The 23,309-nt window shown below is 53.4% G+C and overlaps 1 protein-coding gene across 3 annotated transcripts in view; it reads right to left on the bottom strand.

Annotated features, from left to right (window-relative positions):
* GPD1L (glycerol-3-phosphate dehydrogenase 1 like) overlaps positions 1-23,309 on the bottom strand; it is a 49,139-nt gene that overhangs the window by 21,488 nt on the left and 4,342 nt on the right. For 2 of the 3 annotated variants that reach the window (XM_051858915.2, XM_051858917.2), the window contains exon 2: positions 9,849-10,026. In XM_051858915.2, the coding sequence (XP_051714875.1) occupies positions 9,849-10,026 (178 nt within the window). The remainder of the gene's footprint in view (positions 1-9,848; positions 10,027-23,309) is intronic. The other variant, XM_051858916.2, reaches the window with a different exon arrangement.

Genomic DNA, 23,309 nt, shown 5'->3' with positions numbered 1-23,309 from the left:
GTGGGGGCGCTCCTGTCATGTGCTGCCTAGCACAAGGGCCCCCACGTTTCCTTTCCAAAGTGACTGCTTGGGGCAGGCGCTGTGGCACGTGCGTGGAGTCACGACGGCAGCCCCCGCATCCCCTATCTGAGCGCTGGTTCGAGTCTCAGCTGCTCCGCCCTTGACTCAGCTCCCTGCTAATGCACGTAGAAGGCAGGAGATGGCCCAAGGACTGCATCCCTGCCACCCACAGGGGAGACCCAGAGGAAGCTCCAGGCTTCTGCCTCCAGCCTCCTGGCCCAGTCCCAGCCGATGCCGCCACTTGGGGGGGTGGGGAGTGAACCAGCCAATGGAAACGCGTCCTCTCTCTCTCTCTCTCGCTCTCACTCTCTCGCTCTCTCTTCCTCTCTCTGTCATACTACCTTTCAAATAAATAAAATCAATTGTATAAAAAAAAAAAAAGCAGTTGCTTGCATTTTAACTATATAATTTGGGTGGACTTGGCCCCTTCCCTACTCCAGGGAGGGTCAGACACATCAACCCGCACAGCCCACGAGGACCCAGCAGATATCTGCTGGGACTTCTGGGGAACAGGCACTTCCTTCCTCTTCTGCAATAGCTACAGGTCTTTCTGGGAACAGTGTGGGATGACAGTGTGAAGTCTGGAACTGCTGCAGCCATTTTACACATATGAGGAGAGACCCTACGCCACAGTGCTCCCATGTGGACGAAGCCAGCTTTGTGGAAGGCAGAACAGAGAAACAGACGAAAACAGCCTTCTGCTACCATTTCAGCCACTGCAGCTGACACCAGCTCCAGGCCTTTGTGTTACAGGAACCCAACACTCTCCAGTGTAGTGCCAGCACACGAGGATCCATTACCGCTGCCGGGCCCGGGGAACTGTACCTTCGAGGGAATTCTCTCTGACCATCTCCTGGCCTCCTGTCTCTCACCCCTCATTCTCCCTCAAAGCAAGCTATGGAAAACAGACTTCTCTTTTCCTATGGCAGGCCACAAAGCCAGCCACAAAACCTACAGATGGGCCGGCACCATGGCTCACTAGGCTAATCCTCCACCTTGCGGCGCTGGCACACCGGGTTCTAGTCCCGGTCGGGGCGCCGGATTCTGTCCCGGTTGCCCCTCTTCCAGGCCAGCTCTCTGCTGTGGCCAGGGAGTGCAGTGGAGGATGGCCCAAGTGCTTGGGCCCTGCACCCCATGGGAGACCAGGAGAAGCACCTGGCTCTTGCCATCAGATCAGCCGCAGTGCGCCGGCTGCGGCGGCCATTGGAGGGTGAACCAACGGAAAAAGGAAGACCTTTCTCTCTGTCTCTCTCTCTCTCACTGTCCACTCTGCCTGTCAAAAAAAAAAAAAAAAAAAAAAAAAAAAAAAAAAAAAAACCTACAGACGTCACTCCAGTCTCCCCCTGCCTTTCTGTCCCAGGTTTGACCACAGAGAAGCTCTCTGGCCCACCTTGTCTGAGTAGATCTTCAGACCCCCATTTCGGAAGGGGTCCTGTGCTGAGCCCGGGGGGAAGGATCCCCGCAGACCGGTGCCACCCCCCCACCCAGCCCGCCAATGTCACATCAGAGCCTCTTCACCTGCTCCCACGGCCATGGCTGCCCACGTTTCACCCAACCCGAGCCCAGGAAGGTTAGGCACAGCCGTCCTGGCTCCGTGGGTCTTCAGAGGGAAGGCCCCCGCGGCACACGAAGCTGTGTCAGCCATGACGCCTGACGATGGTAAGAACGGGCTCGCTGCTTTGACTCGGGCCTCTGGAGACTCCACCCCTCCAACGAGGCAGCTCCTCATTCTACTCCACAAACCTCTCCGTGCCCACCACAAGCGCCCTGCGCGTCTCCCGTGGACAGAGTTCATCAGGCTCTCATGCACTCGCCCGGGGTCCCCTGCCCTTGGCCTTGAGAAGCACCAGACCCGCACCCCCTCAGCTATGAGCCTCATCTAGGCAGCCTGAACTTTTTTTTCTGTTCTAATAAAGATTTATTTTATTTTTTGAAAGGCAGAGTTATAGAGGCAGAGGCAGAGAAGAGAGGGGAGTCTTCCATCCGCTGGTTCACTCCCCAAAGGCCTCAATGACCAGGGCTGGGCCAGGCTGAAGCCAGGAGCCAGGAGCTTCCTCTGGGTCTTCCACATGGGTGCAAAGACCCAAGCACTTGGGCCACCTTCTGCTGCTTTCCCAGGTGCATTAGCAGGGAGCTGGATGGGAAGTGGAGCAGCCAGGACTTGAACTGGCATCCACACGGGATGCTGGCACTGTAGGGAGCAGCCTAACCTGTTGAGCCACAGCGCTGGCCCGGGGAGCCTGAATTTCAATCAATCCCTTTCCAGGTCTCCAGCCCCGCTGTTCCTTGTCTCCCCTGCTCACCTCCACCACGGCCCCATCTCCCCCCTTCCTCCTTCCCAGGGCATTTTCAACACAATCAAAGGTAGATGGTGCAGGTCTGAAGGTCTGGGGTTCACATCGGCAAGGACCAGCTGTGCGACCTGTGGCAGGTGACGTCACTGACGTCAGTCACTCACACACAGAGGGGGGATACGAGCCGCATTTCCTATCTGGCTACTTCCCAGAACGCTTTCAAACCAAGTAGCATAAACGAGAATGTTTTGAAACTACAAAGACCCCATGTCTTCTGTTAAAAAAGGAAGGGGCTGGCTGGTCAGGATTTCTTCATGTCTCTTACATTTCCTTATAAAAATAAAGGGGCCGGCGCTGTGGCACAGTGGGTTAAAGCCCCGGTCTGCAGCGCCAGCATCTCATATGGGCACTGGTTCGAGTTCTAGTTGTTCCGCTTCTGATCCCGCTCCCTGCTAATGCACCTGGGAAAGCAGCAGAAGATGGCCCAAGGGCTTGGGCTCAAGCACCCACCGTGGGAGACCCGGGAGAAGCTCCTGGCTCCTGGCTTCGGATCAGTGCAGCTCCGGCTGTTGTGGCCAACTGGGGAGTGAACCAGCAGATAGAAGACTTTCTCTCTCTCTCTCTCTCTCTGCCTCTGCTCTCTGTAATTCTGCCTTTTAAATAAATAAATAAATCTTAAAAAAAAAAATCAAAGAAGAGCCTGCAGGTGGTGGGACTGCTCTGGGTCTCCATCACTGAGGGCCTGCGGTGGCTGAGGAGGTCCTTCTGTTCTCACGGGTGGGTCACTTAGGGGTTAGTCCACGGGTGCGATGTATAGCACGTGGCCTTCACGCATTCGGCCTCTTAAGTTGTGGGAGTGGGCATTTGGCCTAGAGGCTCAGACACCCCCCAACCCACACTCTCCGAGTACTTAGGTTCAACCCTGGCTCTACCTCCTGACTCCCTAGGAAGCAGTGGGGATGCTCAGGTGGTCGGGCTCCTCCCACCCACGGGGAGACCTGGGCTGAGCTCCTGGCTGCTAGCTTCAGTCCTGGCCCCGCCCAGCTCTCTCGGCATGTGGGGTGTGAACCAGCAGACGCGAGCTTTGTCTACCTGAATGTACTGAATGGTACAGTGTGTGGATATCTTAGCAGAGCACTTTCTTGAAAAAGCTGGCAGAGCGTGGAAGACAAAGACGAGGGGTGGGGCAGGTGCTCCGCGCAGTGGGTGAGCTGCCACTTGGGACACCCGGCATCCTATGCTGGAGAGCTTGGGTTCAAGTCCCGGCTTTCCTTCTCTTCCAGCTTCCTGCTAAAACCGCCTGGGGGCAGCAGGGGGTGGCTACAGCTGGAGACAAGAATAGAAGGGCCTGGAGCCCAGGCTGGCTCTAAACACAGGCTCTGGGTCGTGAGCTGCACTCCAGGATGGACAATTCCAATCGCGGGGTAGCAGGATGTCACCAGCTTTCTCTCCACTCCGGCCTGGGAGACGTCACACGTTCAGAGTGGCCCGGCTTCCAGGGAGCACGTAAGGACATGGTGACATCATTGCTACAATGGCTTCTCTGTGGGAGGGGTCACATGATGAGTGCGGATGGGGGTAAGGGTCAGGTGGGGAGCAGCTGGGGTCCCCCCCCCCATCCTTTTAGATTCACAGTCTCAAGTCAGCACGTCACCAGACACACGTCATAAACAGCGATCTGGGTGGGGAGAGCTGCAGCAAGGCCCTCTGCTGGCCAGTCACAAGGCAACGATGATTACAAACCAGCCAGCTACGGGACCGGCGCTGGTGCAGTGGGTCCAGCTGCCCCCTGTGACTCCAGCATCCCACATGGGTGCAGGTTCAAGTCCCAGCTGCTCCACTTCCGATCCAGCTCCCTGCTAATGTACCTGGGAAAGCAGCAGAAGACGGTCCAAGTACTTGAGCCCCTGCACCCACAAGGGAGACCCGGAAGAAGCTCCTGGCTCCTGGTTTCAACCTGACCCAGCCTTAGCTAATGCAGCCATTTGGGGAGTGAACCAGTGAATGGAAGACCTCTCTCTCTCCCCATCTCTCTCTGTAACCCTACCTTTCAAATAAATAAATATTTTTAAAAAAATTTTAAATGCCTTGACATAGCATTCTCAAAATATACATATCAACATATCATTTTGTACAGCACAAATATATACATAGGTCACTTGTCAATTAAAAAAAGCTAGTCTCTTACCTCCAATCCACACGAGTCAATTAATTTCTATATCTGATTCTTGTTTTAAAAATAGCAATAGTATTACCTATCACTAATTGAATTTTTATTTGTTTGTTTTTAAGATTTATTTATTTGAAAGGCAGAGTGTGAAACAAAGAGAGAGATCAATCCTCCTTCTACTGGTTCATGCCCCAAATTTCTGTCACAGTCAGGACTGGGCCTGGTTGAAGCCAGGAGCCAGGAACTCATCGAGGTCTCCCATGTGGGGAGCAGGGACCCAAGTATTGGGCCATCACCCGCTGCCTCCCAGGTGCGTGAGCAGGATCTGAAGTGTAGGTGAGACAGAATTCCAGGGACTCTGGGGAGAGATGACGGTGTCTCAAGCAGAGGCTTAACCTGCCGCACAAGCCCCAGCCCTACTTGATTTTTTTTTATTTGACAGGAAGAGTTAGACAGTAAGGGAGACAGAAGGAAAGGTCTTCCTTTTCCATTGGTTCACCCCCCAAATGGCTGCCACGGCCAGCGCTGCGCCAATCCGAAGCCAGCAGCCAGGTGCTTCTCCTGGTCTCCCATGCGGGTGCAGGGCCCAAGCACCTGGGCCATCCTCCACTGCACTCCCGGGCCACAGCAGAGAGCTGGACTGGAAGAGGGGCAACCGGGACAGAATCCGGCGTCCATATGGGATACCAGCACTGCATACAGAGGATTAACCAAGTGAGCCATGGCACTGGCCCCCCTAATTGATTTTTTAAATGATCGAATGAGCTGTTTTTAAAAATCATTCAGAGGCCAGTGCCTCGGCTCACTAGGCTAATCCTCCGCCTGCGGCGCTGGCACACCGGGTTCTAGTCCTGGTCGGGGCGCCGGATTCTGTCCCAGTTGCCCCTCTTCCAGGCCAGCTCTCTGCTGTGGCCAGGGAGTGCAGTGGAGGATGGCCCAGGTCCTTGGGCCCTGCACCCCATGGGAGACCAGGAGAAGCACCTGGCTCCCGGCTTTGCATCAGCGCGGTGCGGCCACAGCAGCCATTGGAGGGTGAACCAACGGCAAAGGAAGACCTTTCTCTCTGTCTTTCTCTCTCACTGTCCACTCTGCCTGTCAAAAAAAAAAAAAAAATCATTCAGAAATAAGCACATTATTTTTATTTAAGAGGCAGAGAAACAAAGAGATGGAGAAAGGGGTCCCATCTGCTGGTTCACTCCCCAAATGCCCACGACAGCTAAGGCTGTGCCAAGGCTTTTAAAGCCAGGAGCCAGGCACTCAATCCAGGTCTCTCACATGGGTGGCAGGAACCCAACCACTTGAGCCATCACTCCTGCCTCCCAGGGTGAGCTTTGGGAAGTCGGAATTGGGAGCAGGAGCCTAGGACTGAACCCAGACATCCAAACGGGCTGTGGGCATCTTAACACTAGACCAAATGCCTGCCCCTGAAATAGCATATTTTTGAAATTACTTTTTAAACTACTCTTGCTAAGCTAAGAGGTGTATGTGGGTCATCTTCTTTACTTCACAAAAACCCTAAAGTAAGGTACAAGGGGCTGGCATTGTAGCATAGTGGGTAAAGCTGCTGCCTGTGTGGCCAGCATCCCATATGGGTGCCGGTTCGAGTCCCGGCTGCTCCACTTCCGATCCAGCTCTCTGCTAATGACCTGGGAAAAGCAGCAGAGGACGGCCCAAGTGTTTGGGTTCCTACCACCCATATAGGAGACCTGGATGAAGCTCCTGGCTCCTGGTCTTGGCCTGACCCAGCCCTGGTCATTGCGGTCATCGGGAGAGTGAACCAGCAGATGGAAGATCTCTCTCTCTCTCTGTAACTCTAACTTTCAAATAAATAAATAAATCTTAAAAAAAAAAAAAAAAAGGCAAAGTACAAGTAAGAGCCCACCATACTACGGGTGAGCTGTAGTCCAGAGCCACTCAAGGAATATTCAAGCCCAAGCCAGATGGCTTCTCTGGTGAAAAACATTTTACTGAAATATGGTCTACATGCCAGGACATGCAGGTAAGTGTACAGATAGATCACTCACAACCAACACTCACATTAAGAACAAAACACAACCAGCACCCCAAGGGTCTTCACTCGTCCCCTCTCCATTTATTTTCGTTTTATGTGTGCAATAAGAGTGTCCTGTCATTTATGAATCAGTGCGGCAATGTTTATAGATCTGACATCCACAATTTTTATACTCTCCCTGTATTTTTTTTTTTTTTTTTTTTTGGACAGGCAGAGTGGACTGTGAGAGAGAGAGACAGAGAGAAAGGTCTTCCTTTGCCGTTGGTTCACTCTCCAATGGCCGCTGCAGCTGGCGCACCGCGCTGATCCGAAGCCAGGAGCCAGGTGCTTCTCCTGGTCTCCCGTGGGGTGCAGGGCCCAAGCACCTGGGCCATCCTCCACTGCACTCCCTGGCCACAGCAGAGAGCTGGCCTGGAAGAGGGGCAACCGGGACAGAATCCGGTACCCCGACCGGGACTAGAACCTGGTGTGCCGGCGCCGCAAGGAGGAGGATTAGCCTAGTGAGCCGCGGCGCCGGCCGTCTCCCCATATTTTCAACTAGGACAAATAAGTCTGTCTGGGTCTGGCTTATTTCACTTAGCACAGCGATCTCCCCACACTTCAGACCCACTTAAGTGCCGTGCACATGCGCTTGAAGCATAAAGAGGAACACGCGTGTGCCGCCCAGCAGCTGAGGAAGAGACATTTCCAACACCCGCTGCCGCGTCCCGGGGAGGAGGCAGGCTGTGATTCTGAAGCACTGCTGTGAGTGGCGCCACCACCGTGGAAACCACAGTGTGAGGGGCCCTGCGACCCTGGGTTGCACTCCTGGGACGCGCGCAAGGTCGTTCCCAGCAGCGCCCTCCGTGACAGCACACAGCCAGCGTCAGCTCCAGAGAACGCGTCTGTGCGTGTTCACGAACCTGCAAGGCCGTGGACACCAGGCGGGTCCTGGGAGTAGACGCTCTCTCCTTTCTCTCCCTACTCGTCCACACGTGGGGACCTGGGCGGGCGGCGGAGCCAGGCTGAGTGGGGGTGGCTCTTGAATCCCTCATACTCCCCCTGTTCACAGCACAGCTCTAGCTGCCCGCAGTCATTTTCCCAATAACCTTGAGTAGCGACGGTAGCAAACGCAAGGGGCTGGGTTCCGTGGGCGAACAAAGAGCCAGCAAGTGGGGCTGGCCTTGTGGTTTAGTGGGTTGAGCCACACTGCCTGCAATGCCAGCTTCCCATACGAGCACTGGTGCGAGTCCTGGCTGCTCTGCTTCTAATCCAGCTCCCTGCTAACACGCCTGGGAAAGCAGCGCTGGGTGGTCCAAGATGAAGTCTCAGGATCCTGGCTTTGGCCTGGCCCAGCCCTGGCAGTTGAGGCCATTTGGGGAGTGAACCAGCAGATGGAAAAATCTCTCTCTCTCTAACTCTGCCTTCCAAATAAAATAAACACATCTTTTAAAAAAATGAAGCCTTTAGTTTACAGAAGAGAAGAAACAATCAATTCTGATAAAAACAAGAAAAGTGATGGGGCCGGCTTAGTAGGTTAAGCCTCTAGCATCCCATGTGGGTGCCGGTTCAAGTGTCGGCTGCTCTACTTCCCATCCAGCTCTCTGCTATGGCCTGGGAAAGCAGTGGAAGATGGCCCAAGTCCTTGGGCCCCTGCACCCATGAGGGAGACCAGAAGAAGCTCCTGGCTCCTGGCTTCGTACTGGCACAGCTCCAGCCATTACCACCATTTGGGGAGTGAACCAGTGGATAGAAGACCTCTCTCTCTGTCTCTCCCTGTCTGCTGTGACTCAACCTCTCAAATTAATAAATAAGTATTAAAAGAAAAGAAAAGTGAAACTTAATTTTCTGCCCCAAAGCTGCGGCAGGACCAGCTGTTCCTTTTCCCCTCTCCGCAGGATTCCCGTGGCCTAACTTCCAAGTTCCCGACCCTAAGGGTCCAGCACCAAGAACATCTGTGGGGAAGGCCGGCTCACCCCGGCTCAGGGACACAGAGCCACAGAGCGGGAGGCTGTCTTTGCCTTGGGGCAACAGAGTCTGCAGGCTCAGCAGCGAGCCGCCCAGGAAGCAGGCACACCTCTGCCCTGCATGACCTTGGGCAGGGCTGTCAAGGTCATCAGCCTCCAGAGACTTGGGTTCCTCCAGCAAACAAGGAGACTCCTGATCCTAATGGGAAAAGGAACAGGATCAACCAAAGAAGGATTCCAGGAGACAAAATGCACAGTGCTTAGCGCCGCGTCTGACACTGAGCAACGCTGTGACCCCAGCACACGGGGCTGCAGAAAGCTGGGCTCTGCACCTCAAACCTCGCCACGTGCATTGGGTTACACGTCAGTCGCCCCTGCTCAGCTCCCTCCAGCAGCCAAGTCCGTCCTTCTCCCGTTCCCGTGCCTAGCACCTGACACTGAGTCTTGCATGCACGGCACATGCTCAGAAAGCATTGATGAGTAGACACAGGCAGCCAAGGGCACTTCGTTAGCAAGAGAGGTGACTTCTCAAGTTAACCACAGGAATCGGACAGCCGAAGACGTTGGCAGCGGACTGACAGAAAGCCACCGAGAGGCGAATCTGGCGACCAAGTTCTTAATTCCACAAGGATAAGCGGCAGGCACCTCCCCCTGCCCCCGGCATCACTCCCCACGCTTCTTCCTTGTCCTGCCAGCCAACAAGACGAGCCCAGGGAAGGGCCTCTGTTACCCTCTCCCACCCGTACAAGCTTGAGTTTTCAAGTGTCAATGCCTCGCTTTCTCCTCGCTCCCTCTGGGAGTCAGGCCTGGACCCTGATTTTAATGACAGGCCAGAGCTACCTGGCAGGAGCTACCTGCGGGGCTTGAACAGCCAAAGGCAAGGCTGTTAGTTCAGCTCCCATGCGGTCAACGCTCCCAACTCCAAGGAAGACACCATCATGGGCTGAAGTGCACCCCCACCAAGATTCAAATATCCAAGTCCTAACCTCAGTACCTTCGGGCGTCATTGTCTTTGGAGACCTGTGTCTTAAAAAGGTGCAAGCGCCTGCCAGTGATGTCGGTCTGCACAGGCAGGCTTGGAGGCAAGGCCACGGGAAGACACAGCCGAGCTTACGCCAAGGGGAGCCGTCTCAGAAGAAATCAACACCCCGATCTCGTATTGGAAGCCTCCGGAATTGTACAAAAATTAATTTCTGCTGTTGAAGCCAGCACGCCTGGGGCCTTGTGCCATGGGGCATTTTCAGAGTCAGGAAAATCCACCCAACAAGGGGAAGGGAGCAGGAGGAGAGGTGGGCAGCTCCCCCATTTCCAGATCCCGGAACCGCTCAGCAGAAGGAGCCCAATGCACTTGCGCCCCAGAGGCTTACCACGTTTTCCGGCAGCTTGTGACCGGGGAGATACTTGACATTTTCATGGTCGTTATTGATGATGTCTGTCAGTTTCCTCCCATTAACGGTTTCTTCAAAGACCCACATCTTGACTGTGGAAGCAAACTTCTGAAGTTTCTTGACATTATTGCCAATGATTTTTGCAACAGCGGAACCCCTGGGAAAGCAATCGCGGAAAAGAAAAACATAAAACTCGGTTGTGCAGAAGAGTAAGAAGCATTTAAGCAGGATCCAAGAGATGTGTTGTGAACTTGATTCAAGCACGGGGCTTCCCTCAACACGTGATGTGCGTCAGGCTTGAGCCTTCGGAAACGCCACCCCCTGCGGTCAGAAAAGCTCAGAACGCGTACAAGGTCTAAACAAGGTCTAAAGCACCACTCCCTGAAACATCAGGTTGAGATCCTACATCTGAAAACCCCAAATCCAACACGCTCCCAAATTCAGAATTTGGGAGACCTGGATGGAGTCCCAGGCTCCTCCTGGCTTTGTCCTGGACCAGCCCTGACCACTGTGGCCACTGGGGGAGTGAACCAACAGATGGAAAGTCTCTCTCTCCCTCTCTCTCTCTCTCTCCCTCTCCATCCCTCTCTCTGTCACTCTGCCTTTCAAATAAATAAGTCTTTTTAAAAAATTATAAAAATCATTGTATAAAATTACCTTCAGGCTATGTGCATAAATAAGGTATATATGAAATATAAATGAACTCTGTGTTCAGACTGGGATCTCAGCCCCAAGACATCTCATTATACATATGGAAATATTCCAAAATCTGAAAGACTTTTGGTCCCAGGCATTTAGGAAGGGAGATATTCAAACTGTACTAGGAATTAGCCTATCTTGAGGAGAGAGTCATGGGCAGAAGAGAAAGCCACCCAAAGGCATGAAGATGACACCAGGCTTTTCAAAGCCTCAATGGAAACAAGGTTATATTCCAAATTCATCGAGGAGGGCAATACGTAGCTACGGCAAAACACGCTGTGTTCAGATGAGCTGCAAGACCCAAGGTAGAATCCTAATGGAACAACAAGGACCTGAGTGGATGCCAGGAAGGGAGAAGGGAAGAGGGCTGCCCCCAGGTCTCCAGGTGGTTTGCATCCCTCCCCACCCTCTGCCCCTGTCCCCACACTCCCTTCTCCGCCACCTGGTAAGAGACATCGCCCATAGACTGCCCTACAGGGGAGGAGGAGAACTCCAGCCTAGTTAACACCAGTCCTGGGCAGCGATGATGCAGGCTCCAGAGGGGGGCTGGCCCAGGCACCTGTGCCTCCCCACAGAATCCGTTCATTGGGCGGCGGTGGACACCTGATGCCAGCTCAGCCAATCAGCCTCTGCCTCAGGACTTTGAACTTTGTTTCTTAGACAACTCTGCAGGTGTGAGGAGCAAATCACAGACCATGCTACTCAAGACAGTCTGGTGAGATGGAGTGGGTAGGGAGTGACCACAGGGAAGGGGCAGCCAAGCTGATGCAGAAGAACTTAGAGACACAGATCCCTACTCCCGGATGACCTCAGCTGTTCCAACCCAACGCCGGCTCGTTCCAGCATGGCAATCTTGGTGCTCTAACAACCAGGAAATGCAAAGAGTTCTATCATGCATGATAAGCATTCTTCCTCTCCTGACTCAGAATTGATAAACTAAACCAGTGGCTCTCAATGTTGGCTGTCCACTAGAGTTACCTGGGAGATTTAAAAGAACCTGACTCCCAGGCCACACCCCAGGACAATGAGCCTGGCACCTCTACGGTGGCATCAGGCCATCTGTAATTTTTAATTTATTTGAGAGGGAGAGAGACGGATACACAGGAGCAATCTCCCACACACTGGTTCACTCCTCAAACGCCGGTGACTGGCTGGAGCTGAGCTGAGGCTAAGGCAGGAACCAGGAACTCAATTATGGTCTCCCATATGGGTGGTAGGGACACGGCTACTTGAGCCATTAATACTATCTCCCAGGGCCTGAACAAGCAGGAAGCTGGAGTCCAGAGCCACAGGTGGAGGGGCTGGCGCTGTGGCGTAGCAGTTAAAGTTACCACCTGCAACACCCATATGGGTGCCGGTTCGAGTCCTGGCTGCTCCGTTTCTGATCCAGCTCCCTGCTAATGCACCTGGGAAAGCAGTGGAAAACGGCCCCAGTGCTTGGGCCCCTGCACCCACATGGGAGACTCGGAAGAAGCTCTTGGCCCCAGGCTTTGGCCTGGCCCTACTTGGCCATTCCAGCCATTTGGAGAGTGAATCAACAGATGGAAGACCTCTCTCTCTCTCTCTGTCTCTCCCTCTCTCTCTTTGTAACTCTGACTTTCAAATAATTAATTAAAAAAAGAGAGAGTCATAGTTGGGTACTAAACGCAGGTGCTCCAATGTGGATAAATGTCTGCCCCCGCCTGCAGTTTCTGAAGCTCCCCAGTAGCTCAGCCCGGGCTCCACGCGGCTGCTCTGCCCAGTGATCTCGAATTCGGATGTGTTCCTTGCTCACAACACAGCTATAAATATCAGGGCCATGCAGCTGTGCCTGCAAAATCCTCATTGCATGCCATCAGGATAGCTCATTCCACACTCATTCATCCAATGCTCCCGCACTCTGTAGGAGGGAGGCCAGGAATTGCCCCCCCCCCACCATCACCTTGAGTCTAATCTGAGACACAGCTGCTCGCACACTCGGCAGCCCAGAGCGTTCCACAGCATCAGGGAACTCAGACAAGGTCAATGAGAGCTGGGGGGGGGGGGGGGGGTTTGGATTCTGAGGGACCGAGCATCAGTGGGTGGGGGGCCAGCAGACCCCAGGAGTCAGAGTCTGGTGCCCCAAGAGGGCAAACAAGTACTCAAGAACACACAGCCGCCTCCCAGGGAAGGAAAACACTTGCAGCCAAGGGGCATTTTGTCTGTGGTACCCGCTGGAATGAATTAGGAAAATGCAAGCGACCACTGGTGCTGTGCAGAGCTGAGCCCACCAGACCGTGTCTGTCCATTCTTTGGGGTTCAGAGGGGCTTAAACTGACAGGACAAGGAGTGAGGGACACCCCAGCTACACCGCTTACTTCTGTGGGGTTGTCGAAAACAGGTCTCTGCTCCGGGAACTGTTCCAGCAGGCACACGGACCAATGGGACTGCACCTTGTGTGGCTGGCACAGTGACACAGGGGCCCCTGCAGGTGTCAGGGAGTTCCGGGCCGGGCTGGGGGGTGGCCAGGAGGAGAGAGAGAGGGCTAGGGCTGGGCTCTGAGGGCTGGGCTGAGTGGCCCTACCTGGGGAGGGGCTAGAGAGTCCCTGAGGCTGGGGAAGGCCCCTGGAACAAAGGTCAGCACTGGAAATTCTCTCCTGCAGCGACACAGTGACATAGCACTGCCCTCACTCAACCAGCGCCTCCAGGGAGGGGGCAGGGGAGGGAGTGGGGGGAACAAGGAGGAGGGGAGGGAGAGAGGAGGCAGGAGAAGGAGATGGTGGGACGGCGTGGGGAGGGGGAGGTGATTGGAAGAGGAGGCAAGGGGTGCACAGGGGCAGAGACGGCTTCAGTAGCACAAAACAGGGCGATTTGTTTGCAAAATGCCAGTTGCCCAATTGCCCATCCAGGGGCAGGCGCTGTTATTAACCCCTTCCTTAGTGAAGAAGCTGGACTTGGAGGGGTTGTGCGCTGCAGGCCGGGTCTTCGTAGCTCTGCGCTCTGCCCACTGCACTGGGTCCCGGCTGATGACACCCACAGCCGCACATCCTGATCTCCAGCTCAGCGACCCCCAGCGGGGCCCTGGCACTTGCTCTCTGCCCACAGCCTCCACGGCCTTCCTCTCTAAAAAGGTGTAATGTGTTCCCCAGACTGGGGATGTGCCACATCAGCCAGGGAACCTGCAGCCCCTCCCTCTCTGTTGCCAAGGAGGATGTTGAGGGGTCCGGGGAGGATAAGTGGCATGGGCTCAGCCAGCCTCCCCCCCTCCCACGCCCATCACTTCCTCGGGGCTCATCTCCAGTATGGCTTCATGAGCAAGAAAGTGGCCAGTTTGGCTTAGCAGTTAATAAATTCCCAGAGCTGGCATGTGGCTTAGTAGGTTAAGCCTCTGCCGGCAGTGCCGGAGTCCCATATAGGCGCCGGTTTGAGTCCCTGTTAGTCCTTTTTATTTAAAAAAATAATAATAATAAAAAAAAAGGTTTATTCATTTATTTGAAAGGCAGAGTTACAGCGTCCACATGGGAGGCCAGCATTGCAGGCGGCGGCTTTACCCGCTGTGCCACGGCACCAACCCCTGTTCTTCTTTTGATCCAGTGCCCTGCTAATGACCTGAGAAAGCAGCAGAAGATGGACCAAGTGCCGGGCACCTGCATCTGCATGGGGGACTCTGGAGAAGCTCCTGGCTCTGGCTTGAGATCAGCTTAGCTCTGGCTGTTGTGGCCATTTGGGGAGTGAACCAATGGATGGAAGACCTCTCTCTTTGTCTTTCTCTCTCTCCCTCTCAGTGTGTGTAACTCTGCCTCTCAGATAAATAAATAAATCTTCAAAAGAGAGAGAGAGAGAGAGAGATAAAGGCCCACATCAGAGAGTCCAGGTGGGATAACTGGCTCCAGCTCTGGACTCCAGCTTCCTGCTAATGCAAACCCTGGGAGGCAGTAAGTTCCAGACTCCTGCTGCCAGCCCTCCCGCCGCCTGTGGCCATTTGGGAAGTAAACCTACAGATGGGAGTGCTTTCTCTTTATCTCTGTCTCCCACATAATAATTTTTTAATGCAAAAAAAATTTGGTTGAAATAACATCTACACTCACAAAAGCAACACAAGAAAGAGAAAAATAATTATGACTAGTCTTAACACCCAGGAAGAACCTGCATGATTCTTTGCAGCCAAAGGGCTTTTAAAGTACAAATGCCAGTGCATTGGATGCAAATATAAAAAAGGAAGTATTTTAAAGATAGATTCAACTTGGACAATGTCTGTTTAATCTCCAGGTACAGAGGTTTTCTGAGCTTCTAGTCAAAGGGAGAAACCACAGAGGGGGAAAGATGAGAACATGAGCCACTTCACTTAAAGAGGTGGGATAGGAGGAGACCAAAAAAGGCTCCCGGCCCATCCAAACTGAAACTGCGGAGGGACTGCCTGGGAGACTTCCCAGAAAGCAGGATGCGTGGCGGCCTCAGACAATTCATACACACGTGCCGCCTACCCCAGCTCGGATGGCCACCATCAAAACCAGAAATAACCCGTGTCGATAAGGATGTAGAAAAACCAGAAGCCTTGTGTGCTGTCGCCATGATCCTAAAACAGTGCTGCCGTGGTGGGAAACAGGAGAGATGTTCCTCGCCAGTTAAAAATCAAACGACACCATTCGATCGGGGAGACGCCGCAAGCAGGCTCTCAGAGAGCTAGGTGCGTATCTGCACGCACAGCACCATTGTTTACAACAGCTACCAGGTGGAGGCATCCCTGCGTGTCCCCTGCACGTGGACGGATAAGCCAAGTCACATGCACAGGGAGACTCTTGGCCGTCCAAGGAAACTGTGGGGAGCAGCCGGGCTGGACTGAGTTACTGGAATTAGGACTTGTTCTGTGCATCTGCTCTCCCACAATATGGCGCTGGGAGAGAAGTAAACAGCTTCCGCACAGCTGCCTCCAGTTCAACTAATAAACTGTAGGACTTGCTATTGATTGGAGGAGAGCAGCGTACTCGGCGTGTGGGCAGCCGAGTTGGGATTGGTGGAGGAGGACTATAAAGGAGGAGGGAGACGGCATGCACCGGGAACATCTAAGGGGAACATCTACACCTGTGCAGCCCCCGAGAAGAGCCGGCCGGCGGTGTGCCGCTCCCCTGCGGAGGTGGGGAATGCGGCCAGGGGGAACTGCCCTTCCACGGAGGTGGAAGGGATAGTAGCCAACCCGGGAGGAACCAGCAGCAAACCTGGGGAGGGCCGAGCAGACGGGGGAACAGCGCAGGGTCCTGTGTCGTTCCTCCACGAAGACGGGGAGCGACATAATGGTGCCGTGACTCGGATATGAAGCCTAGGCAGGGTTTAGTGTCGTTCCTCCATGAAGAGGGGGAGCGACATAATGGTGCCGTGACTCGGATAGGAAACCTAGGACGGATAGCAAACTTAGGAGGGAAGAAACGGGAAGAAGTGGAAAATTACCGGAGAGAGAGACTAGCAAACAGCCTAGGGAAAAGCCGGACGAAAAGGGTGCCGGAAGAAGCTATTGAAAGCCTAGGCATAGACTCAGATATGGACTACGGGGGGAAGCTGGGAGAAATCTCTAAGGTCGAAAGCGAAAGTGAAAGCTAGAACAAACAGACTCGGATGCGGACTGTGGGGAGAGGCCAGGAGAAATGAGGGAGGAGTATTGTTGGAGGAAAGCTTGGGGAAACATACCGGGTAGAGAAAAATGTTAGGGAAATTGAAGCCGTGGGGGGCAGGCCAAGGCGGACACGAAAGCCACTTTGGGGTTCTCAAGTTAGCCCGGGAATAGGGGGCGAAAAGTTGAAACCAGAAGCTGAAACGTAAGCCAGATTGGGATTCGTCTGATTAGCCCGGGGAGCAAAGGACGGGAAGCCAAACCGTGGGGCGGAGACGTATGCTGGGTTGAATTCGCCAGGCTAGCCCGGGGAACTTAGATTGAATGCTAGTGGCGGACACGTAAGCTACGCTGTGTTACTCGCGGAAGCCGCCGCGTGCAGAGAGAGCACGGGGCGTGAATAGATAGGGAACGGGGCTGGCGCGAGGCCGTGGTGCAGACGCGAAGGGCGTGGAGACCGCGGAGCGCGCGAAGCCAAGCCGCGCAAAGCCAGGAAGCTGCGCAGATGAGAGAGGCGCTGGCTGAAGCGGCGCAGAGCCGGGAAGCTGCAGGGATAAGAGAAATAGAAGTTTAGAAGCAAAGTGAGAGAAATAGGAATGCTGGAAGATAGAAGTAAAATGGGAGAAATAGGAATGCCCGGAGATAGAGAAATAGAGAAATAGAAAGGCCTCCCTACAACACTGCAATGTGAGAGCTTGGATTCGGTCTGCCCGATTAGTGAGGCGATGAGCACCTGGGCGGCTAGCAGCTTATGCGCCGCAGGTCACCGAAGACAGGCACGAATTAACATCAGTAAGGCCTCCCCACAAAAAGGCAATGAGAAGGCTTGGATTCGGTTTGCCTGATAGGGCTTGTAAGCCCCTGCAGGCTCGACCAGAGCATGCGCTGCAGGGCACCGAACACAGGCACGCATCAGCGCCTAAAAACCTCCTCACAACATGGCGAAGAGAGGACCCGGATTCGGTTTGCCTGATAGGACTTGTAAGAACCTGTGGCAACTTTAGCAAGTAGAGCAGAGTGTGTGCCACGGGGCACCGAAGACAGGCGCGTATCAACGCCAAAAATAAAAAGAAAGGGGGATCTGTGGGGAGCAGCCGGGCTGGACTGAGTTACTGGAATTAGGACTTGTTCTGTGCATCTGCTCTCCCACAATATGGCGCTGGGAGAGAAGTAAACAGCTTCCGCACAGCTGCCTCCAGTTCAACTAATAAACTGTAGGACTTGCTATTGATTGGAGGAGAGCAGCGTACTCGGCGTGTGGGCAGCCGAGTTGGGATTGGCGGAGGAGGACTATAAAGGAGGAGGGAGACGGCATGCACCGGGAACATCTAAGGGGAACATCTACACCTGTGCAGCCCCCGAGAAGAGCCGGCCGGCGGTGTGCCGCTCCCCTGCGGAGGTGGGGAATGCGGCCAGGGGGAACTGCCCTTCCACGGAGGTGGAAGGGATAGTAGCCAACCCGGGAGGAACCAGCAGCAAACCCGGGGAGGGCCGAGCAGACGGGGGAACAGCGCAGGGTCCTGTGTCGTTCCTTCACGAAGACGGGGAGCGACAGAAACTCTGACACATGCTACAGTGTGGAATGCTGAACATACAAGTCTAAGTGAAATAAGCCAGGCACAGCATAACTCCACTGACACACAATACCGAGCGTCATCAAGTTCATGGAGAGACTAAGTAGAAGGGTGGCTGCCAGGGGCTGCCGGGAGACAAGAACCAGGAATTGTGGTTCAATGACTATAGAGTTCGGTTGTGTGAGATGACAAGAGTGCTGAAGATTGGTTAAACAATGTAAATTCACAGTTCTGAATTGTATACTGAAAAATGGTTAAGATGGTACATCTTATAGACATTTTACTACAATTAAAAAATACACAAAAATAGGGTTGCAGGAAAGCACACGAGAGCAGTCAGGTCCTAATCAAAGCATGGAACATGGGCCAGCATCGTGGTGTAGAGGGTACAGCCACCACCTGCAACACTGGCATCCCATATCGGTGCTGGTTCGTATCCTGGCTGCTCCACTTCTGATCCAGCTCCCTGCTAATGGCCTGGGAGGAGCAGAAGGAGATGCCTCAAGTGTTGGGGTCTCTGTCACGCATGTGGGAGGCCCGAATAAAACTTCTGGCTCTTAGCTTCGGCCTGCCCCAGCACTGGCCATTGCAGCCATCTGGGGAGTGAACTAGCAGGTAGAAGATGTCTCTCTCTCTCTGTGTCTCCACCTCTCTCTCTGTAACTCTGACTTTCAAACAAATCTTAAAAAACAAAACAAAACAGAGCATGGCTCACAGGAATGGATATTTGGCACAGCATTAAGACACAGCTTGGGACACTCAGATCCCATATTGGAGTGCCTGTACCAGTCGCAGATCGGCCCCCAATTCCAGCTTCCTGCTGAGTGCACACTGGCAGGCAGCAGCGGGTGGCTCACAGACTTGGATCCCTGGCACCCGGGTGTGACACCTGCACTGTGTTACCAGCCGCTGGCTTCTAGATGGCCCAGGCCCAGCTGCTGTGGGCATTTGGGGGAATGAACCACTGGATGGGAGCTGGAGCTGGCTCTGGCTCTCAAAAAAAAAAAAGTATGTGGCTCATAGATGGGCAGCCAAAACATCCCTGGGAGCTTGTAAGAGATGCTGAGCCTCAGCTCCTGAGAGCCGTGTGCACCTTGGGCTGGAGGAGTGCTAACAGTACAAGTGCTCAGCAAACACTCGGTGCATGAACACATCACGTTCTGGTTGGCAGGATTACAAGCAAACGGACTCTAACCCTCGTACTTTTCGGTAGTTTCCGAAAACAGATGTGTGCTGTTTACGTTTGCTTCCCTCTGATTACAACTCATCCCCAGCTTTTGAGGTGTTTCAGCAGCCAAGTCCAAGGCAGGCAAGTCACAGCAAGTGCCAAGGCCGGGCGGCCAACCGGAAAACAGAGACCAGCGCAGCAACGGAAACCCACAGCCCTAATCTCCACGTTTCCCATCGGGAACACAAAAGCAGGGCTTCAAAGAGCAGCCAAGTTGGAGCAGCTCTGGGTAGACCACACCCCTCCTGGTCGGTCCTAAAACACCCACCCCCGACAGCCCCGCCACGCTGTCGAAGCTGGGACAACGTCCACCCAAGCAAATTTGGGAGGCAGCAGATAACGATACCTGGGCCCCTGCCACTCACCTGGGGGAGCCGGGTTGAGTTACAAGGTCATGGCTTTGACCCGGCTCAGCCCTGGCTGCTGCAGGTTTGGGGAGTGAACCAGCAAATGGAAGATTTCTGTCTGTTTGCCTCTCAGACAATAAATTAAACTGTGCAGCACACATTCTAACAACCACTGGCACCTGTTCTTTGTTGACACACTAACTGAACAGCCTTACCACACTGCCCTGGCAGCAGCACTGGAAACTACTTCCAAACACCCGCTGGAGTCTCCTGCGAAATCTGAGCTCTTAAATCCAAGCCGACCCGACCCCAGACGTGCAGGGGGATCCACAGTCAGCAAACTCTTTTCCGCGCACATTTCTGCGCCTTCCATGGCCGGGATGCTGCCCTCCCCCTCCCTAACACTTGCTCATTCCAAAGTGAAAAATGAAATAAGCGATCACAAGGAACTTGCTTCCCACGTGTTGTTAACAGTCCTGGTGGCTACAGATGTATCCACAGATGGGTGAGTAGGTTGTTCACTGCTGAACTGTTAATAAAAGCAAAAAATAAATAAATAAATAAATTAGGCATTCCTATAAGCCCCTCAAGAGGGGACTGGTTAAACGGGAACACCCATCCCCGAGAATACAATCAACTATGGGAAAAGAACTGAGTTCTCCAAGGACAGACACAGAAGGATCTGCAAGACATTAAATAAAAAAGGACAGGGGTTGGCCCTGTGGCGCAGCAGGTTAAGCCTCTGCTTATGGCACCAGCATCCCATGTGGGCGCTGGTTCAAGTCCCAGCTGCTCCACTTCCAATCCAGCTCCCTGCTGATGGCCTGGGAAAGCAGTGGAGGATGGCTCCAAGTGCTTGGACCCCTGCACCCATGTGGGAGACCTGGAAGAAGACCTGGAAGAAGCTCCTGGCTTCAAATTGGCCCAGCTCAAGTTGTTGCAGCTGGCCATTTGCGGAGTGAACCAGCGGATGGAAGATCTCTCTCTCTGCCTCTCCCCCAACCACTCTGTAACTCTGCCTCTCAAACAAACAAATAAATTTTTTTAAAAAAAGGACAAAAATAGTATATCCAATGTGGTAGCCATATGCAGTATTTAAATGTGAATTCACTGAAACTAACATTGAAATCTCCTCCAAATTCCCACAAGTAAGGTGAGCAGAGATGGTCCAGCCGTTCCACCCCTTAGCAACTACGTAACTTGGAGCATGTTGCACAACCTGTGTTGGTGCCAAGACCCGGTACTGGTACCGCGCGGATTAACTCAGCTAGGACAGAAACTGCCTAGACGCCTGGCCTGTGGTAAAGATTCAAGAGCATTCGTCCTCGTGACACCTGTGCAGCTGTAGGCCAAAGCGGAGCAAGAACTGGCAAGAACAGGGCCTCGCAGATGGGCAGTCCTTTGGCAGAGGTAACCAGAACAAGTGGCAGTAAATTAGTCCACCCTGCCAGTCCCCTGCCCAATCCCAACCCCCAGCTTCCATAGATCCCAGCAGCCTTTCTTCTTCAGAATCCTTCTCAGCACAGAACTCTCATGTAGCCAATTAACTACACTCAGTGCCTGGGATGAAGAGAGTTGCTATCTTTGCTGGTCTTGGTTCTGAAGATCAGAATGTGCCCCCGACTCTCTGAAGTTCATTATAAGCAGAGAAATCATCCTAAGATTTGCTGAGAGTGAAGGAACACGTTCACAGTGCACCACCGTCCCAGGCCGATGGGAACGCGTGGGCACATCACTGCACACGGGAACACACTCCGACCCGTAATCATCTCTAACACAACATCTGCAGCTTTCCGAGGGTTTGTGCGTGCAGAACCTCGACAGCCAACATCCAAGAGCAAGAGCCCTGGAGCTCAGTCACGTAGGGCACTTCCTAGCGCGGGGTGGACCCGCCCCAGGTGCAGTCTTAGACAACAGAGGTTTAGCTGCTTCGAAACAGCTTCCATCAAAATATGTTAGTTATGTGGCTGACTCATCTCGTCCTGGTGATGGCTGTCCACACAGCCAGAGTTAGAGCTCCTGGTCAGAATTCTCCCTCTCCAGGGCTGGAGAGACACAAACTCGGGTCTTCTGTTGCTTGCAACCCATGCAAACCTGTTTCTTCTCTTAGTGCTGAAAAACCAGGTAGAGACGAGCCAGATGAGGTAGATACTGTTGTCCTAGGAGGCCCCTGTGCACCCGGGGAGGGGTTCCAGCTGTGATGCTGAGCGTGAGAGACTGCTTTACCGTGGAAGAGGACACGGTTTCTCAGCCTGAAGTTCAGCAGGAACTCAAGGGAAATATCAATGTTCATCACTCACAGCAACACTTGCAACTGTGAAACAATTTGTGTCCGGTTGTATCTGAGCGTCCTGGGTCATGATGTCAACTGTATGTCAGTTGGCTGCAAGCCATAAGTACAAAAAGTATACAGACAATCATGTAAGAGGCTAGGGGTCCCCTAAATCTGCAGACGGGAAAAGCCCCTTGCTGGAAAGGTGTGCCCACATGGGATGCTGGATTCCCAGGTGGTGGCTTAACCCGCTTGCACCGTGATGCCAGGCCCCAGGTGCTGGTTCAAGTTCTGGCTGCTCCACTTCTGACCCAGCTTCCCACTAATGTGCCTGAGAAAGCAGCAGAAGATGGCCCAAGCGCTGGAGCGCTTGAACCCAAGCGGTAGACTGGGATGGAGTTCTAGGCTCCTGGCTGTGCCCTGGCCCAGCTCTGGCCATTGCAGCCATTTGGAGACTGAAGCAGCAAACGGAATCTCTCCCTCTGTCTCTCCTTCTCCCTTTCTCTCTCTGTCACTCTGTCTTTCAAATAAATAAACCTTAAAAAACAAAACAAAACAAAACAAAAACGGGGCCGGCACCGTGGTGCAGATTAATCCTGGGCCTGCAGTACTGGCATCCCATATGGGCACCAGCTCGGGTCCCAGCTGCTCCACTTCCAATCCAGCTCTCTGCTATGGCCTGGGTGCTTGGGCCCCCGTACCTACATGGGAGACCTAGAAGAAGCTCCTAGCTCCTGCCATTGCAGCCATCTGAGGAGTAAACCAGCGGATGGACGATCCCCCCGCCCCGCCTCTCTGTAACTTTGCCTTTCAAATAATATAAACAAATATTTTAAATAAAGAGTAAACTATGATCCGGTCCTGCTTTAGGGAGAAATTATGCTTCCTGAGACTTCGTTTCTACTTGGTTTCTCCTGACTGGAATCCCAGGTTGGGCTTTCCCTGGGAGAATAGATTCCTTACATTTTTATGACGAGATTTGTTCTCTGGTTAAAAGCATGCTTCTCACTGGAAATGCAAAGAATCTGTAGGGACACGGAGTTGCAGAGAGAGGATCTGGGTTTCAACACCACCTTATTAGCTGACAGTGAACACATTTTTTTCTAAATGCCAGTTATGTCATATGGGGATAATAATAGTACCACAAGGGGTTGTCAAGAAATTTAGTGAAATAACAGACATAGAGAAAACGATCCCTAAGGGGTGGCCACTCTGATCTCTCTAAGGGAGAGGAGGAGATGGAGGAGGAGAAAGGAGAGGTGAGGTGCAAGGCTGGGGTGGGCATTGCGGCGCAGTGGCTTAAGCTGCCACGCACACTAGCCGTTCCCATGTGACAGCACAGGTTCGAGTCCCAGCTGCTCTGCTTCCAATCCAGCTTCCTTGCTAGTGCACCTTAGAAGCAGCAGATGATGGCGTAAGTACTTGGGCCCCTGCCACTCATGTGGGAGACTCAGATGGAGTTCCTGGCACCTAGCTTCAGCCTGAGGTTGCATCCACTTGAGGATTGACTGGGAGATTCAAGATCTCTATCACTCTCCCTTTCAAACAAGAAAGAAGAAAGAGAAGGAGGGGGAGAGGGAGGGAGAGAGAGAGAGGGAGAGAGACAAAGAGAGAGAGAGAGAAGGAGGTCTTTCATCCACTGGTTCACTCTCCAGATGACTGCAATGGCTGGAGCTGTACTAATCCAATGCCAGGAGCTTCTTCTGGGTCTCCCACGCAGGTGCAGGGGCCCAAGCACTTGGGCCATCTTCCACTGC

Source organism: Oryctolagus cuniculus, chromosome 4 (genome assembly GCF_964237555.1).
Source record: "Oryctolagus cuniculus chromosome 4, mOryCun1.1, whole genome shotgun sequence".
Classification (NCBI taxonomy): Eukaryota; Metazoa; Chordata; class Mammalia; order Lagomorpha; family Leporidae; genus Oryctolagus; species Oryctolagus cuniculus.
Note: the sequence above shows the minus strand (reverse complement) of the source record. Positions and strands in the feature narration are given on the sequence as shown.